The sequence below is a fragment of the Lactuca virosa genome, chromosome 4, assembly GCF_052849685.1.
Source record: "Lactuca virosa cultivar CGN04683 chromosome 4, Lactuca_virosa_CGN04683_v6, whole genome shotgun sequence".
Taxonomy (NCBI): domain Eukaryota; kingdom Viridiplantae; phylum Streptophyta; class Magnoliopsida; order Asterales; family Asteraceae; genus Lactuca; species Lactuca virosa.
This window is the reverse complement of record NC_136429.1, coordinates 401479958-401500262: the sequence shown is the minus strand read 5'-3', so window position 1 is coordinate 401500262 and position 20305 is coordinate 401479958. Positions and strand designations below refer to the sequence as shown.

Sequence of the window (20305 nt, the reverse complement as noted above, 5' to 3'; positions counted from 1 at the left end):
GGAGTTAGACTCTGATATTTTGATATGATCTTGACACTAGTTTCGATTTGATAAATTTATTATGACATTTGAGATACACGATTCATGGTTTTTTTTTATCTTTTAATATTTGATATTATGGTTTAGTAAAGTTTTCAACAAAAATTTTTGGGTTGTATTTTTGGGATGTTACAGACAATGTTCACTTTTGATTGTTGGGTATGAATGTTTCTTGCTACCACATATACTCTTTTGTTTTGTTGCTTTATGTATGGTTTATGTTGTCCATCACATAGTATTGATACAGGGTCTGCTGATATCCCTAGTTTGATTTCTTTTCTTTGTGGACTCCTTGTGCTTTTCTAATGCTAGTCTTTGAGAAATTTGTTCTAATTTGCTGCTTAAAGACCCTAGGTGTAGCCAAGATCGTCATCTTGAGGCTCACCCGATTATGCTTTTCTCAATAGTGGAAGGTTATGACTCTTCTACACTCATGTCACATGTTCTTTTGTATGTTTGTTATAATGTGATTGATGAACATGTTTTGGGGGAAAGGTTATGAACCTTTTTTATACAAACCCCACACTCATATTATTAGAAGCCCCTGTTAGTTTTGATAATTTCCTCGTGAATGAAATTCGTACGTAATCAAAGATCGGATATACATTAGAATAAATCATTACGCCCTAAGCCCATAACGAAACAGGTTAAAAGAAGCAAGGCTAAATCAAGCATTCTAAGGTTATACAGTCCTACTTAAGTACAACTCTAAAGCGCTCAATTAGCAACGAACAACATGGCATGACTTCAGATAACACAAATCAAGAGAAATTCTAAGGCTAAAGACATCTCATATATCAAGAATTTCTATCATGCAATTCCTGAATAGATCACTAGCTTACAAACTAGCATGCAATTCTACCAGTTCACATATCAACAAATATAAAACAAGTATTTATATTTTATGAATAACTTTCCTCACTAGCTTTGGATGATTGCACACATCGTATCTTTTCTAACTTTTATAAAAAAATTTCTTTTCAGAAAATTTGAGAAAATTCTCAGATCCTAGTTTGAGTTTGGAATTACATGAATCTTCATCCGAATCCCTCAAACCATGGCTCTAATACCAACTTGTAATGTCCCACTTTTCACACCAAATTTTTCTTTTTAAAATCATAAGTAAACAACAATTTTCTTTTCATAAAGATAAAGTGCCAATTGTTTTAACCACAAATTACCATAACATGTGAAACCCAATATCATAAAATCAAGAGTATCGAAAGTTTACAATCATAAACATAGAATATACGCATGCATTGCGGTCAAGCTAGTGCCTTCCAACTATTAGACGCACAACCTGAAAAATATTAAATCTGCAACTATAAGAACAAAGCTTAGTAAGCTCCTCAAGATATCACGTACACCATAGTAAATAACTGTACATATCAATATCGCCCCATTTGGTTCACGGTGCCATAACACCAGTCTCACCAACAATCCAACAGTCTGTTTGACTCACAATGCTACAACATCGGTCTTGTCATCAACCCAATGGCCTATTTGGCTTATGGTGTCACGACACTGTTCTTGCCATCAACCCAACGAAACATGTACACCTACAAGAAAACAAGCAAGACCCTATTAGTCTAGCTAAGCATACAATCATGTCATAGTATTACATAGACATCCAACATACAGAGGATCCAACCATGACATAAGTAAAATAGTGAGAAGACTCACCTAAATCACAAACACTCTAAGTCTCATAAAATCAACTACACAAACCGCTTAAACTAATCAAAGGGTAAACCTACAGCTCTAAACCTCCAATTTGATAAAAATTCAAACTGGTCAAAAGTCAACAATCAACGGTCGACAATCAAATTCAAGGATCAACTGGTCCTCGCATAGCAACCACTAAGCACTAAAATAATCATGATTGTTCATCATGGCTCGCATAGTGTCACATAAAGCATCGTGTTGCGACATACATCTAAGTGATTAGCATGGATTCTTTAAGGTCCTTAGTTTAAAAGCTCATATCGGATTCTTTAAGTGATTAGCATGGATAAAGTTTCCAACTTTATCCATTTCCCAAGTCCAATCAATCTAGATCTAAAACCCTAACTCTTTAAAGGACCAAAATCATCAGATTGACATGTGTAGGTTGGAATGAGTGCAAGCACTCAACTTTTTCATACTCAATGTCCCAAAAAACAACCCTAATTTGCTCTAAGATTCTAGAGTCATTCAATCTCCAATAATCATAAGATTAAAGGACCACATTCACAAGAACAACGTATATCTACACACAAACTATGGGGCTAGGGTTTAGATGAAGGGACATTTTATAGGAGGCTTCTCAAATTGGCAAAACCCTAAGGATTAGAGCCTTTAAATAATGACCAAAATTCGGGGATTACGGTTTTTATTTCTGGCGGCACCACGTCGTGACCAGGATTTTTGACCACGTCGTGGAATTAAATGACATGGTCGCATTGCGCAAATCATTCACTGCATCGCGCCCCAATAAAATCCCTAAAATCCAAGACTTAATAAATTAACTCGGTCAATCGATCGTACCTAAAAAACAAGTATTGCACTCTTGGTGGAAAAGAGGAAGGCATTTTTCAAACAGATACGCACCTTTATGAATTATGAGTTTTAAGAAAGTTTGATACAAAATTCTATGATTTTAGGGTCTTTATAAAGGTTTTTTTAGAAGTGTTAGGTGGCAAATTTTTTGTACGGTTTTTAGGCTCTTTATATAGATTTTAGGCTTCATATGAAAAAGTGATACTTGGAGCTTAGAAAGTACGACTTCTCAATATTCAATACTGAGTGCGATATATCCATGTGTAATTCTTATTAAAAAGATGGCAATGAAAAAAATCGACTTGAATAGAGTTCGTATGAAAAAAAATGAAATTTCAAAGTTTGCTAAAATTTAATATATTTCACCAACTTTACTACTTTGGAGCTAAAAATGTATGACTTCTTGACCTCCAACTTCTAAGTTTGATATGTCCATAGATAACATTTTTTACAAAGAACACAATGATGAAAAATTTAATTCAAATAAAGTTCATATGAAAGAGTCGTTCAAAGTTAGACAAAAAAACATGATTTTCTTATATTTTCATAATACAATATTCAGATTTGTAGTATGTTTTCCAAAGTCGCGGCACGGTTGTCGGATTCGGAGTACAAATGTTAGATTCGTAGTACGAATTTTAATAAATTTGGTTTTTTATTTTTTCTTACTTTTTGAATCTTTACAATAGACCAATGGTGGAGTTTTTGTTAAACAGAAAAATTAACAAATCAAGAGAAACAGTTCTATCAGAAAGATCGACAAAATTAAGTAGAATCAATTTAATCTAGATGGTGGAGTTGTCAATTCATCATTTTAAGAGGTATACACATTTGTATTTAAGAAGATGATAGATAGTGTTGCACAGACACCTATAATAATTTAACCTTTTTAATATAGAATATAATACAAGATTAGTCTACAACAAACTTTCACCGGAAAAGTTAAACAACTAAATATTATATGAGAATTTGTATTTTTATTTCTTACCGCTTGACTTTCAAAGACAATGTGTTTTCCAGAGATCATTTTCGAGTTTAAAAAGAGTGAAAAGAAAATTCCAATTTAAGTGGTTATTTGGAAAATTCTAAAAAAAATTCCAATTATTGGGGGCTCGATATTTTTTTGGCCAAGGGATTTTAAGTGGTTATTTGGAAAATTCTAAAAAAAAAAAAAAGTTAAATTGATTATTAATCAACACTTCATTTCATTAAATTGATAAAATCAATCGGTAACACTTTCAAAACATGACAATAAGAATTCAACATCAATCCTTAAAAACAAAAACTAAAGCATTCTTGGTGTCATAAGAAAGACAACCAAAGCCATCAACATATTACACTATAGATTCACAAAAATCAAACTAAACCCCTCTTATCTTCTTCAATTCAAGCACATGATGTCATGCTCTTGATCATGATGATGATGATGATGATGATGATGATGATGATGATGGTGGTGGTGGTGATGATGACTCCACTTCTCCTTCCACGTCCCCATCACTATTGTACACAAACCTTATGTGTTTTCCGCTGAATTTAACACCATTGTTGACACTCATCTTCCTAATCCCATTACAAATCTCATCCATCCCATCATCATCACCATCTTTACACTCATCACTTGTGCTTGCATTCACTTGAACCGACCACACTGATGAATCCTCAGAACCTTCAAATTTCTCTGAGAAATCCATGAAAAGTGACCTTGTAACCGTTTCACCATTGTCTTCTTGATTTGGTGAACGAATTACATCTTGAAGCATCTATATAACACATCATCAATGAAAGAAAATCCAATTAACACAACCCAATTCAAATAATCTAATGAACAGTTATAAAGATTAGGGAATGAATCAAACCTGAGTAAAATTGAAGTTTTCAGCAACAGGAGAGACTGTAAAAGAGTCCAAAACGTTCTTGTTAGTAGTTGAAAAGTCATAAACTTGAGGCGTATTAGCAGGTGTTGGAGCAAGAACAGCCATTGGAGAGTTGATAAAACGTTTATGAATCAAAGGATTATGTTCAAAACAAATCTTTGAGATTACTCCTTCTTCTTCAACTTTTTGCAAAAGGGTCTTCACTTGACCTCTCAATAAAGACTCTCCAGATCCAGGAGTTGTAGTATGTTTTGATTCGGAATTGGAAATCGTCATTCTGTTCTTCGAATATAATGGAGTCTTTAAGCTCCCCATTGCAAGCCCAACGATTGGTGAACCATTTGTTATATCAAACAACGCAGACTTTTCTCTTTCTTGAGGTTTTCCGGTTTTTTGTCTTGATTTCGAAACAGCATTCATCGATTCTTCGTTTTCATCTCCTAAAACAGAGACGAAAAGATCAAAACACGAAACCCATTTGAGTAATTATTGAAAAACGAGATTAAATTACGATAGAAAACTCACGCAACGCTATGGTTACACTGGTGTTGTTGCTGTTGCTGTTCTCGGAAGCCATAGTCTTAACTTGTGATCTTGTGATTCTTCGTGATGACTGGGGTGTCTCCATTGTTAACCCTTTTTCTTTCGAGTTAATCAAGAAATGATCACCGGAAATTCGATTTACAGAGAAAAGAAATAGAAATCGGAGCGACTGAGTGGGGAAAAGATAGAATTTGTCAGGGGATTTAAGAGCGATTTAGGGTTCTAACAACGGGCAAAAGGGAAAATGTGACCGTTAGGAAGAAAGGAGCGTGATTATTCAGCGTTATTTCGAAACTAGCCGTTGCGAGTGGATAGTGGGCCATGAATTGGGCTAATATTATGGTTTTTCAGCTCAAGCGCAAATATATTATTACATCTTCACATAAAGAAAATTTAATGTTTGTATAAATTATGGGTTAATGTTGTACGTGGGTCACTAATGAATTATTTTTTTTAGAAAAAATTGGAGAAATCGTCCTTGTTAAAAAATTGTGATTTTGGTGAAAAAAAAATTTATGATGTATCAGTGGTTTAATTTTGGATATTTTGTGTGGTTTTGATCATTATGATTTTGGTTTATACTCGGCCTGAAATAACAAAGACCATCTTCTCCATTTTTTTAATTTCACATTTTGGACACCAATAACACCACCACAGCAAGACCGTCGCCTTCCTTGCTGGAACGCCGCCTCCTCACCGAAATGTTGTCATTCTCATCACGGACCTGAAAACAAGCATGCGAAGGACTAATTCAAATCCCTAACCCAGTTGCGTCGACACCAATTGAACCTCAACACAGCCGCTCCAACTTCCTGTTTTCCCAAAAACAACTCTTCAGTAGTAGCTTAGTTGTTGTCGTTTTCATCGGCTCCGACTTCCACCTTCTTAGTACAAACGACTCGTACCCTATAGCATCCACCAGCTTCTACTCTTATATCCAGGGGTGGAGCCGGGATTTTAGGATAAGGGGGTTTATATATATTTAAAAAAAATTGAATAACATAATCAAGTCTGTAAAATTGAAAGAGATACTGATTAAAGAAAAAAATCGTCTAAATATGAACTGCATCAATCTTTGCATGAATCAATCTTCAAAAGTTTCCCAATGATCATAAGAATCAATCTCATACGTTAACTTGTTATTATTAAAAAGAACAAGTTAGAACATAGATACATATGGTATTATGCTCAATTTAGAAGAATACAATTAAATTTTTTGTAAAAGTATAAGTAGTACCTTGCTCACTTTAAGTTGTGTTGTCTTTGCTTCATAGAAGAAAAATCATCTATGAAGGTCCCTATGGTTTGGGGTAATTTTCACGTTTGGTCCCTAACTTATTTTTTTTAACACGGAAGGTCCCTACTGTTTGTTTTTGTTACACACTTGGTCCCTACTGTTTGTTTTTGTTACGTGTTTGGTCCTTCTGTTACCTAAAAATACTATTATTTAAATAGGGAAAAGTGGTGGGGTAGATAAGGTAAGGTGAGGGAGATGGTGTTAGGGTTGCGTTTATTTAAATAAATTAAAAAATCAAGGGCAAAATAATCTTTTTAGGTAAGACAGGGACCAAGCGCATAACAAAAACAAACAGTAGGGACCTTCCGAGTTAAAAAAATAAGTTAGGGATCAAACGTGCAAATTACCCTAAACCATAGGGACCATTTGTGTAACTTACTCTAAATTTATCTATAGAAAATGAATCTGTAATCTCCCTCTCAATGCTATAAAGTGCTTAATGTCCAAAACCCTAAGTTCTTAAGCCAATAAGACCATCTAACACATGCATGGGTTACATACAACACTCAAGATCATATTTTTATGCACAACAATACTCTGAAATGTCCAAAAGGACGGCTCAAATGACTTAGAGTAGCCCATACTCAAAATGTCAAACTAATGGGACCAAAATGTTCACAACTTCAAGGCTAACAACCAAAAGTACCCATAAAAGCTCAAGAACACTCTCAAGGTGGATTAAGGTTCTAGATGGACGAAATGGCAAATGGAGGCTGGAGAGGGAATGAGAAATGAGGAGTTAATGATATTTATATATGGACCAAACCCTAAAAATTAGGGTTTGAGGGTCCTTCACGTACGCCCTGCATACGTGGTGTACGTCCAGCATACTAAGGCTCGCACATGTATGCCGAGCGTACACAACGTACACCCAGTGTACCAAGCCTTGGCCTGATTTTATGAAAATGCCACTAAGGGCCAAAATGCAGTCCATTCTCATACTAATAGGGGTTAAAAGGTAAATACTTGAAAATCGGGATGTTATAGATCGGATTTCGACACTTCCTCCCATAAAGAAGCTCGAAGGGAGGAACATTGATGCTAGAATGGTAGTTGTTGTTCAAAGAAAACTCTTCCAAAGTAAGATAAGTATCCCAACTCCTACCAAATTCAATAATACAAGCCCTCAACAAATACTCGAGTGTTTGAATGGTCTTCTCACTATGCACGTCGGATTGAGGATGATAATTTGTACTGAAATGAAGTCAAATACCCAAATCCTCATGGAACTGCTTCCAAAATCTGGAAGTAAAACCTCACATCTCTGTCAGAAACTACCGAAATTGGTACTCCAAGGCGAGAAACTATCTCACGAACATAAATATCTGCCAGCTTCTTCGCCGAAGAACTCTCCTGAATGACAATCAAGTAGGCATTATTGGTCAATCGATCCACGATGACCCAAATAGTGTCCAAACGACAAGCACTCTTCGGAAGCTTGGTAATAAAATTCGTAGTAATATGTTCCCACTTCCACAATGGGATGTCCAAAGGTTGCAGCTTTTCGTGAGGCTTCTGATGCTCTGCCTTAACCTTCCTACAGGTCAAATATCTCTCAACATACCAAGCCACGTCCCACTTCATGCAGGGTCACCCATAATTCTGTCTCAAATCCATGTAAATTCTCGTCACCCCTGGAAGAATCGAGAACTTGAACTTATAAGCCTCATCCATTAATGTTTTCTGAGTCCCTCCCGAATAAGGAACCCATACCATACCATGGAGGTTCAACATACCTAGGCTATCAATATCAAAAGCGGAAACCTAACCAACTACCCTTTCACTTTTCCGATTCTCTTCCTTGATTGCCTCTATTTGTGCTCCCTTGATCAATTCCAACAGTGGTATGACAACAGTCATCCTCAAACATAAGTCGCTAATAGGAGCACTAGTCACCCTGACTCAAGGCATCGGTCACCACATTGGTCTTACACAAATGGTACAATATCTCACAATCATAATCCTTTACTACATCGAGTCACCTATGTTGCCTCATATTCAGATTTGGTTGATCCATCAAGTATCTAAAACTCTTTTGGTTCATGTAGATGATACACCAAATCCCAAACAATAGTGACACCAAATCATGAGAGCAAATACCACTGCCCCCCAACTCCAAATTGTGAGTCATTTAATTAGCCTCGCAAGGCTTTAACTGCCTTGAAGCATATGCAATGACTCGACCCCGCTGCACGAGTACAGCTTACAACCCTGTAATCGAAGCATCACAATAGACCACAAAATCCTCAACACCCTCAGGAAGGGTCAAAATTGGCTCCTCACACAACTTCTGCTTCAAATTCTCAAATAATGTCTGCAACTCATGCCCCCAAAGAAAAAGCAACAGTCTTCTTCATCAAAAGAGTCAGAGGTACCGCTATCTTCGAGAAATCGTGGATGAACCTCCGATAATACCTAGCCAAACCAAGGCAACTCCAAATATCAGATGGAGACCTCGTAACCTCCCACTGCATCATTACCTCGATCTTAATCAGATGGACTAAGATACTATTTTGGTTAACGAGGTTCCCCAAGAGTTGGACCTCACGCAACCAAAACTCACACTTAGAGAATTTTGCATAAAGTATCTCCCTCCTCATATTTTCAAGAATCTCACGCAGATGACCTTCATATTGCTCCTTGGTCTTAGAATAGATCAATATATCAACGATAAACATTATCACTGACTTATCGAACATCGGCCTATACACCCGGTTCATGAGGTACATGAACATTTTCAGTGTGTTGGTGAGCCCAAATAGCATCACCATGAACTCGTAATGCCCATAATAATTCCTGAAGTTCGTCTTCCGTATATCATCCCTGACTTTCATCTGGTGGTAACCCGGTCTCAAATCAATCTTGGAAGTGGGTAACGCTTCTTCAATGTCATCTTGTTCAGCTCCCGATAGTTGATGCACTTCTGGTGCGTCTCATCCTTCATCTTGGCAAACAAGATAGGTGATCCCCAAGGCGGACTACTCGGCTGAATAAACACGTTGTCTAACAGCTCCTGAAGCTGGGTGAACAACTCTTGCATCATTTTTAATATTCAGGTTTGATCTTGAGTTCCAAGTCTGGGATTTTGTACTTCTGAAGGTGTCACCTTGGAAAGGTGTTATCCGATTTTGGAAGAATGGAAACGTTGCCTACTACTTGGATCTGCCCCAAGAGCTTAGACAGATCCAACATATGTCAAAGTTGAGGAAGTGCATTATGGACACAACTTCTATGGTACCTTTGGATGATATTCAGGTGTACAAACGCTTGAATTATATGGAAAGACGGATTAAGATACTTGATAAGAAAATGAAGACCTTACGTAACAAGGTGTTAGTTTGGTTAAGGTGCAATGGCAACACTGAAATGGTTTTTAGTGGATGTTGGAGCGTGAGGAGGAGATGCAGGAACATTATCCTGAGCTATTTGTAGTAACAGATCTTAAGGACGAAATCTAATTCAAGTGGGGGAGAATTGTAACACTTATTTTCCCGATTTTCAATATGTAATTCATTTTATTTGTTGTTTGTATATGTTGACATATTATATATGGGGGTTGAGGGCGGACCAGCTATTAGCAGAAGGCCAAGATACCTAGGGGCAGACCAGTTATAAGATGAAGCCTAAGGGCAGACCAACTATAAGCTAAAGACCAAGTGCGAACCAGTTATATGCTGAAGGCCATTCCTTATATGCATTGTATGTGTATTGTGGTATGTGGTATTTAGGGGAACTCACTAAGTTTTGGCTTACACTTGTGGATTAAATGTTTTCAAGTACTTCTTCTGATAGAGGGAAGGCAAAGGCGTGACTGTACACACACATTAATAACTTTTATATTTTGAGACGTCCATGATAATTTTTAACGATACTCTGATCTTGAATTTTTCGATAATGGTTTTATGGACAAGTGGTTTTATCTTTAGTATGATTTTATGAAAATGGGTATTTATCTTATTTAAAAATTAAAATTTTATTAGGTAAATTGGGATGTTATAGGAAAACTCACAGAGGATGTTTATATGGCACATTCAGAGGGGTTTTTACATTCTAAGTACCCAATTAAAGTGTGTAAGCCTGAGAGATCCATCTATGGACTCAACAAGCATCTCGCAGTTGGAATCTTTGTTTTCATGAAAAGGTCAAAGAGTTTGGATTTTCAAGAAGCAAAGATGAGTCATGTGTTTATGTCAAAGCTAGTGGGAGTGTTGTATTCTTCCTAGTATTGTATTTTGATAACATACTACTTACAGGAAACAATATCCCAACATTTCATAGTGTGAAGACTTGGCTTAGGAAACGTTTCTCTATGAAGGACTTAGGATATGCAACATATATACTTGCTATAAGAATCTATAGATATATCAAAGCGTCTAATTGGACTTGGCCAAAGTACATACTTGGATAAGATCTTGAAGAAATTCAAGATGCATGACTCCAAGAAAGGGTTTTTAACCATGCCATATGGAATTAAATTGAGTAAAGATCAATTTCCCGGTACTAGTGAAGAATTTGACAAAATGAGTTGAGTCTCATATGATTTTGCTATAGGATCGATCATGTATGCCATGACATGTACTCGACATGATGGCTCAAATCCTTTTAGCATGGTGAGTCCTTAATCATTACAACCTCAGAGAAAGTCATTGGATGGTAGTAAAAAAACATTCTTAAGTTGTTGAATAAAGAAAAGGACCCTCTTAAACCTCAATACGAAGTCCTCCTCACTACCGCAATGATGTTTTTAGTACCGCAATGCAAAGAGATGAAGTCATCCGCAACGACCTCATCTGGAACAAAGACTTAGTTTTTAACTTATGTATTTACAATGTATTGTCCAGTGTGCCTTGCATGGACACTTCTTTTGAATTATAGTCTTTGTTTATTTCTACTGTATGTTCTTAGAACTCTTTAAATAGAGTATTCCGCTTCAAATGAAAATTATGTCTTACATCTCTTATCACACATCTCTTCTCTCACTACTTACTCTCTATCAGAATTTTCTCTTATCCTCAAGATCTTTATGAACTTATAATCATATATTCAAGATCGAACTCTCAAACTCTCCTTCGGATCAAGTCCTTGTGACTCCAATCACTTTAAGCTAATCACATCTAGTAACTAGTGTTTGATTTCAAACCTTGTTAAGAATCAGTTTAGTGTTTACTTGATATATAACCTGTCATTTATATTTCCTTACATTTCCGCATCTAATCATCTAACTATCTAACTCTAACTTCTTATTATTGTTGAGCTTTATGATCCTTTGAGTTAAACTTTATTCTGCATTATATAACTTTTTCTAACGTTTGTTCAAGTGTGTTTCTCAAAAGTTTTTCTCTCACCAATTGGTATCAGAGCCAAAGTGGTTGCTTTTTAAACAAAACTCTGATTTTGAAAAGCCTTCTATACCACTGAAGCTCATTTCTTTCTTAAAAAAAAATCTTTCTCAAAAACAAGGAAATATGGCACAAGCATTATCACGTAACGTTTCCAACAGTGTTGGAGGTTCGAATAGAGCTCCAATACTGGTGCTAAATGAGTATCATCAATGGTCCCAAAGGATGGAGAGATATCTAAGAAGACTTGGACGAGATGTGTGGAGATCTGTAGAAGAAGGACCTCATGTCCCTATTCTTACTCCAGTTCAAGCCGACGGTGCTCAAGCCAGACTAGGAGGAGGTCAACCTGCCATGAATCACCCCACTAAGGATGATCTCGATAAAATGGAAAATGATGCAATTGCCTTTTATGAAATATCCTGCGGAGTTGCTCCTGACAACTTCGACATTATCATCAATTGCAAGTCAGCCAAAGAAATTTGGGATGTTCTCAAGAACCTGTATAAAGGTTCTGAGCAGGCACAAGATAAGAAGCTGACCACCGCACTCAACGTGTTCAATAACTTCAAAGCTCATGGGGTGAAAGTCTCGAGGACTCCTTCAAAAGATTCTGTTGGATTAGATGTCTAAGCCCATAACTATTTTGGTATGTACTTGACCCGATTGTGAGCATGGTCCTTTTGGGTTGCCTTCACCATAGGAACTGATAGGATGAACTAAGGAGAAAGAGGATTAATTATGATTTATTAATATATTATATGAATAATATATTAAAAGAGAAATCATATTGTTTAATTAATATTATTCAAGAATTAATAAGAATTAATTTTGTGATGGGTTTGAGCTATAAGAAGTTTCCTATGTGCACATGCAAACCCTAATGCTTGGATCTAGGTTTCTCTATTGAACATGCAATTTATCCAAGTCTTGCAAACCCTAGATCTAGTGTGTACAATTTGAATTTGACATAAGAAACTCAGATCTAGATGATTACCTCTTGTAGCTTGCTTGATTCTTCTTGTCTTGGAGCTTAGAGTCACAATTGTCACTCCTCTAATGGCTTACAAACACCAACTAGCAAGAGGATGATTTGGAGAGAGGAGAGAGAGAGAGATTGAAATCGGCCCTAGGGTTCCAAGAAAGCAAGTGTAGCCGATTTCCACAACCCAAGGGGTCTATTTATACTGTGAGCTTCTAGGGTTTCAGCCAAAACCCTAATGGACAACTTAATCACCAAGCAGCCCATGGAACCTTCTGGATTAAGGCCATGGACGAAAATATGATGGACTCCCACCATAATTTCGTTCACCCCTTGCTCCATTGGGTTTCCCAGACAATAACTCAATTATCCAATAATTTGCAGTTCAGTCCCCTATATTTAATTAATCTCTTTTAGTCACCAAATTAATTCTTAATTAATCTATGACTAATATTAATTAAATAATATGATTATTCATTTAATATATTATTCACATAATGTATTAATAAACCATAATATCTTCTCTCTCTCTCTCTCTCTTCATAAATCACCCTGTCAAGTTGCTATGGTGAAGGCAACCCAAAAGGACCATGCACAACCGGGTCAAGTACTTCCCAAATATAGTTACGGGCTTAGACACTAATCCAACATTTTGTTGCTAAAAAAGATTAATTAAATAAAGGGCACTGATATTGCAATTATATGATGGTTGCAATTGGGCTATAGATTCCTAATGGAAAGGGCATTGGACGAAATCTATGGGAAGCCCATATGATTTTCGTCCAAGGGATTTCTAGAGGGACTCCATGGGTTGCTTAAGGCCTAAGCATAGAATTAGGGTTTCACCTGAAACCCTAGCAGCCCACACAAGTATATAAAGACCCCTAAGGCTCCCAAAAACGTGGCCAAGTGATCCCTAAGGGTTCTTGGATGTTTTTGGTGCTCCTCCTCCCTCTCTTAAGTTATCTTGTTGCTCATGGTGTTTGTGACTCCATTAGAGGTACAACATTTGAGGCACTAGGCCTTCAAAAGTCAAGATCAAGAGGAATTGAGATTGTTATTGCTATATAACAATCAAGGTAAGATCCAAACCCTTTTATTATGATAATATCGATTATTATATGCTAGATCTAGGGTTTATGAGCTTTGGATGATTATTGCATGTTAATTAGACAAACTAGATCCAAAGCTTTAGGGTTTGAATGTACACCATAGGATTGATGTAGTGCTCAAAACCCATCAGTGGTATCAGAGCCTAGGCTGTTTGTTTGATGTATTTGATGCTTAATTATTCATTGCTTTCTTGAAAATCAAATTTTAGGGTTTCTGACTGGCAGACTCGTCGAGTCCATGAATGAACACGACGAGTAAGTCGAGTTCCATTGTGGACTCGACGAGTCCAGGGCTCTGGTGCCGGGATTTTCGATTTTTCTGCCAGATTTTGTTGAGGATAATTGCCAAAACTCGTTTTTCTTGCCTAAATCCGATTTTTTTTAGTTTGGAATGGTTATCCTCATCAAAATTGATGGATTTGGTTAAATATGGATAATATAGGATTATTATAAGTCAAATATTTAACCTAGTAAATTTGAAAAGTTTCAATTTACACCCTTTAGGTTTTATAGTTTAAATTTGAACTTTAAAAGTTTTAGTTTTTGAAATTTAAATAGCTAAACCCTAATGTTTTGAAAGGTTTCAAAACTTGTCCTCAAGTTTTGGAATTTAAAATTTAATTAAAAGTTTTTAATTTTGAAATATTAAATTCTAAAACCCTAGTATTTTGAAAAGTTCAAATAACACCCTTATGGTTTTATTAATTTATTTAAGAGTTTAATTAAAAGAGATAATTAATAAATACATAATTACATGGTTTAAGTTAATCAAATTAAAAGTATAATTTGTTAATAGATTAAACCACCTAGTATTTTAAAAGTGTAATATACACCCTTATACTAGATAAAATTAAAAGTTTAATATTATATATGTCTAAGTAAAATGTCATTCTTACCGTTAGTAGGCCTCATTCACGAAGCTGGTCTATAAGGGGTTTTTAAAGAAGCGGCCTGTAAAATGACCGCCATTGGGTATCCACTCTTACCCACCGCACTCTTGACTAGTGGAGGGTCGTTAGCCGAACGGGTAGGATAGGACACAACCTTCCATTATAAGTATAATGAAATACGAAGTAACTAAACATTCTTATAAATTCCCAAATCTTAGTTACTTTAGGAAAAATGTGGAGTTGGTGCTAATCCATGAAATTGCACATTGCACCTTGTTGGTCGTTAGTGGAGCGTGTGTGGTTAACCGGCACACTAATATGGGACCAATGAAGGATGGCAATGGGTAGCTCGTAGATTATCATAGATCAATGGAGCGTGTGTGGTTAACCGGCACATTGATTAGGTGATATGAATCTTCGAGAGTACCAAGATAATTTGCATGGTTATCCACAACTTGTTTGTGATCCTCGGCATCCCAGTCACAAACTTGAAGGGCACACTCGAGATTTAAACATGCCATTGAAAAGTTCAATGAATCTCAAAAGATCTAGGAGTTTCTATTCATTTAAAACTTAATCTTCAATTTTCGTTTTTCATGGTGGAAATTGGTAAATCCTCATTTACCTACCTTCAAATGTTCTGCAATTTGGATTACGACATCCCTCTTCCAAATTGTAGAATATTGTGTTGGGTCCTAGCCTTGATATTTCATTTGGGTGTTATATCAAGGATTCCAATCAACTAACTTGAATTTTTTCCCGTTTTGTAGATGTCAAAGTCTAACAACTATGGTCTTCATGAATCCGTTGGAACAAGTTTTCCTCATGAAGATGATATTCCACGATTCGATCGAGGAATTCGAGATCATTCTTCACTTCCTTCACCTCCTCCTATTGTTCTCCCTGACCCACGTGTTCGAAGACTTGAAAAGTTCAATGTCACTCAAGCCCTATTGGCAATGAAACACAAAGATGGAAAGTCTGTATGTGCTCATGTCTTGGATATGAAGTTGCATATTGATAGATTGGGAATGTTGGGTGTCGATGTCTAAAGGAAGTTGGCTGTTGACTTGGTTCTTCAATCACTTCCTAACTCATATAGTGAGTTCATTAGAGAGTACTATATGATGGACAATGACGTGACCCTTATTGATTTGACTTATTTGCTTATTGTTGCTGAATCAGCAATGATTGGGCGCACTGGTCGAGCAAATTTGTCTGGTAAATCAATATCCCAACCTTCTATGGGCAATGGAAACATTGGAAGTCCAGAAAAGTTTTCTCTATGCAAGAGAAAGACTGAGTTTGAGATAGTCCCGTGTACCATTCCAGAAGAATCCATATGTTTATACTGCCAAAAGAGGGGGCATTCGTTACGAAGCTGCCCTGATTACCTGAGACATCTAATAGATGGGAAAGTCAAGATGTATGACTCTGCTTCAGGTAAAATCCACTATCTAACTCTATTGAGTTTCCTATTTAAGATTCTTAATACATGATGTGATAAGATTACATTTTGATGTTTTGTAGGATCAAAGAAAAGAGAGGAAGCTTTAAGGAAGAAGTGAGCTGAGTCTGATCGCGAAGAAATGGATTTCGATCGCATGATTTGATGATTGGATTTTTGAGCTGTTGTTTAGAGTTATGATAGATTGTTTAGGAATATGAAATAGCATTGTTTTTCTTTTGAATTTGCATTGTAAGGATAAGTTTTCCGCACCTTTTATAAATAAAATAAATTTTGAGTTTTGTCTTATTTATATATCCTTGCAATGTTATTTATGAAAATTGATGCTTGTGTGTTTCTATTGTAAGCAATATTAAGTGAATGTGATTCTTAGTTATGTTATTTATGGTAGTGTCATAATTTTTCTAAGTAAGGAAAGATTCTATCGCCCAAGTTTCAATTGGACAGAAGGTTGGAATCATATGATTTGAATCATGTGATGTATGGAAATCTTGGTACTTAGGAAATTAAGACTAGTTCCTTGATCACACAAGTATGTGAGTCAAGTGAAGGACTAAAGGACTAGAACACAATGTTATGCACTGGTCAAGTCCACCACAAATAACAATAAGACTATTCGTCATAATTTACTAAAAGTCTAGTAAGTGTGGTTATGCTTACAAGATTAAGTATAATTCTGAATTATTGAAAAAGTTTCAATAATAGCAGATCGAATAAGAAGAATCAATTAGGCAGAAAGATAAAAGTTTCTCCAAGCTGAAAAGGTGGGAGAGTACTTTAGTATCATGTTTTATGATCGTCTTATTGATTGTGAAACCATATCACAATTGATCCTCTAGGTAAACCTTTGTGCACTGGTATGGCTAAGAAGAGGAATCGAAAATTGTTGAAATGGTTAAATCAATAGGTGAATCATACTTCGTTCCAAAATCAAGTCTTAGAGTCATACTCCAAGATTGTGACTTGAGTGACACATCTTAAGAAGTTTTAACACACTCATCAAATGTGGAGTAGAAAATTGTTTTTCTTACTCTTGCACATTTAAAATTGTTAATTTGTGATGTTTTGGATATAACAGAAACCAACTAAGACCAATTGTGTGAAGTGGTTTGTCTTGATAAGAATCCGCACTAACTGTTGAATATTTGTTTGTCAAGAAATGTTTCTTGACCAGAGAATCTTATATGTCAAGAGGTCAGTGGGAGTCTAAATGATCTTGAAAAGGTTCAAGAACTAATCAAGAATAAAACTATTAGACACTAGCACACGACTTGAGGTTTGTAACCTATCGTGCTGACACATTCTTGTTTCTGTGCTATTCTAGTAAAGTTACTTATGCACATGAGGTCTACGAGTTCTCAATAAACTGCATAAAGTCAAGCACCTTGTTCAAAGAAAGTACATTGACTAGTATAGGTGAGCTGCTAAATAACTTGGAAGCAATGGTGGGACCCTTGATGGCAAGAAATTAAGAATGAACAAGTTTTGTACATAAGAGTTTGGATTTGTCACAAACATTATCTTATGATTATGGTTATGACAAATTCACATGGATAAGAGCACATACACCATAAAATCTAAGTGTCATAAGGTTTCTATCCTTCATGAAAAGGATTGTGAGGAAACACTTTCACTAGAAAGATTTTAAGGAGTTAGGTGTTATGTAAATTGCATTCTCAAATTCGATTATGATTACGACATACCTCTTCATAGTTCGAATTGTGAGATTTGGCAATTAGTTTAAATATTTAAGACTTATTGCTATAAGTGCTGAAATTGTTTAGACACACATATAACCTATCTAAGGAAAGGTGTATGAATTTGAGAAGCTTAGATAAAGGCTTATCAAAGCATATCATATTAGAAATATGAACTTTGGAAGTCAATAAGTATTGCTTTGTAGAAGTCCAAATGTTTTCTGAATACGTGTCAAAGCTAGTGGGAGCATAAATGTTATGCTGGTATGGATATAATTATCATGTTAGTGGGAGCATGATTATTATTTTAAGTGTTGCAAGTTAGCAATATTAATTATAGAAAACAAAGTTTCAATTTGCAAAGTTGCAGGGGTTGAAAAGTTGTTTTGCTATAATTAAGGGAGAGAATATTATACTTCGTTTCGAAATCTAAAAGCTTGGATCGAGAAATTTTAATCAAATTTAGTCAAAGGACATATATGGATGTTATGTTGAAAAGATTCAACTTAAAAGGATTCTATATATGGCAATATTATAGCAAGGAACTGGTAAAGTATCACGTTTTTCATTATGAATCGTGTCCCATACGCTTCAGGTATAGGATCGATTGCATATGCTGTAATATTCGACTGTTCTAAAATTTTCCAAATGCCTAGGGCATTAAGAGGGAAAAAGGACTAGAACCGGTTTGACTAAAATAATTGAACAACTGTCAATGACAATCAAAGGTTCGCTAAGGATTGGTCGCTTGTGAGCAGTTGGAAGTATAGTAACGAATGGACCATATTGACATTATTATGAATAGATAAGACTCTATTCACAATGAGTTGTCATATGGAAAATATGGAAATGTTTCCATATTGGGAGTTGGACGTTAAGAATTTATGTCTAGATTAGAAACTTTTATGCAAGAAGGATGTTCAAAGGAATGTACTTTGAATGTGAGACTTCACATATATGGAACTGTCTTGTAACAATTCCCAATAGAGCACTTTGTAATTTCATTGGCAAAGTCTTGATGACTTTTCTGCAATAAGATTACAAAAGGATAATTGCATAAAATGTTAGAATCTAACATATTCTAATAGTGGCAAGAATTTGGTATTCTTACACTTATGATATGGATTAGGAGTTGTGAAATGAGTATCGTTGGAAATGTGTTCAATTGATCTATTTCACAAAGTAAGGACCATAGGTAAACATAGTGTGCATGCTTGGAGTATGGGACAAATGTTGTTATAATTCAAGTAATAAGTTGATTATCCGAAACATTATACAATGAATAATGTGTAATCAATATGGTGACTAAATAAAAGGTGTTTTATTTATACTCACAAGTTTCAGGCCATATTGGATTCAATTATTCTTGTGTTTCACTTTGCATGTTTTGACTTCCCGAATAATAAGATTATTCAAACCATCCACAGTCGATAAATACTTTGGAAGTAGGTATTGAAGCTAGACTATCGTGAATTGGTTTGTAGACTGTCTAAAGTGTATTAGACCTAGCAAAAGTTTGCTACAACGTTCATGAGTGCTTATGAATTAAGATTTGAGCATTGGATTAACGCTCACTTGAATCACTTCATGGATTTTATCATGAGTGATTAGTGAGACGATAATATCTTATATTCTTGAAACCGAGACATGTGAGTTGTAATTTACAAGTTGGTTGCACATTGATAATATGTAAACGCACGAGTAACTTGGTGTTATAAAACATATTGTTGTGTGTGATTTGATAAGTAGATACAAGCGAGCATTTGAGTCGAAGTTTATCCGTTCCTTTTACCCAATGTGGGATAAAAGCGATATTTGTGGGCCCCTCGATGATTTAGTGATGACACCCTAAGCGCTTGGCCAAGCCTGGACTAAGTTGATGTGTTCAATTGTAGTCTGTTATCAGTCGTCATAAATTGGAAATAGGGAAACAACACATGAACAGAGAGTATAATTAAAATCCATGTCTCAGTTCATACGATATCTACAATGAAGGAATATATGATCCCTTATCTAAAGGACACGTTTCTGATATGATCAGAGTTCGACAACGACTTTTGAAAGCTACGATTGCTGATCAGGTTCTGAAGTCATATGCAAAATAGTTATTAGACTTATCCAAGTAGGAGACTATTGGATTAGGTGTCTAAGCCCATAACTATTTTGGTATGTACTTGACCCGATTGTGAGCATGGTCCTTTTGGGTTGCCTTCACCATAGCAACTGATAGGATGAACTAAGGAGAAAGAGGATTAATTATGATTTGATAATATATTATATGAATAATATATTAAAAGAGAAATCATATTGTTTAATTAATATTAGTCAAGAATTAATAAGAATTAATTTTGTGGCTAAAAGAGATTAATTAAATAAAGGGGACTGATATTGCAATTATATGATGGTTGCAATTGGGCTATGGATTCCTAATGGAAAGGGCATGGACAAAATCTATGGGAAGCCCATATGATTTTCGTCCAAGGTCTTTCTAGAGGGACTCAATGGGTTGCTTAAGGCCTAAGC

The 20305-nt window shown here is 35.7% G+C and overlaps 1 protein-coding gene across 1 annotated transcript; it reads right to left on the bottom strand.

Annotated features, from left to right (window-relative positions):
* Window positions 1-3762: 3762 nt before the first annotated feature.
* LOC145108870 (uncharacterized) lies at window positions 3763-5215 on the bottom strand. The gene is made up of 3 exons (XM_079045959.1): window positions 4980-5215; window positions 4437-4894; window positions 3763-4340 (listed from the first exon to the last, which is right to left on the bottom strand). The coding sequence occupies exons 1-3, from the start codon at window positions 5080-5082 to the stop codon at window positions 3990-3992; spliced, it is 912 nt and encodes a 303-aa protein (XP_078902085.1). The 5' UTR covers window positions 5083-5215; the 3' UTR covers window positions 3763-3989.
* Window positions 5216-20305: the final 15090 nt, after the last annotated feature.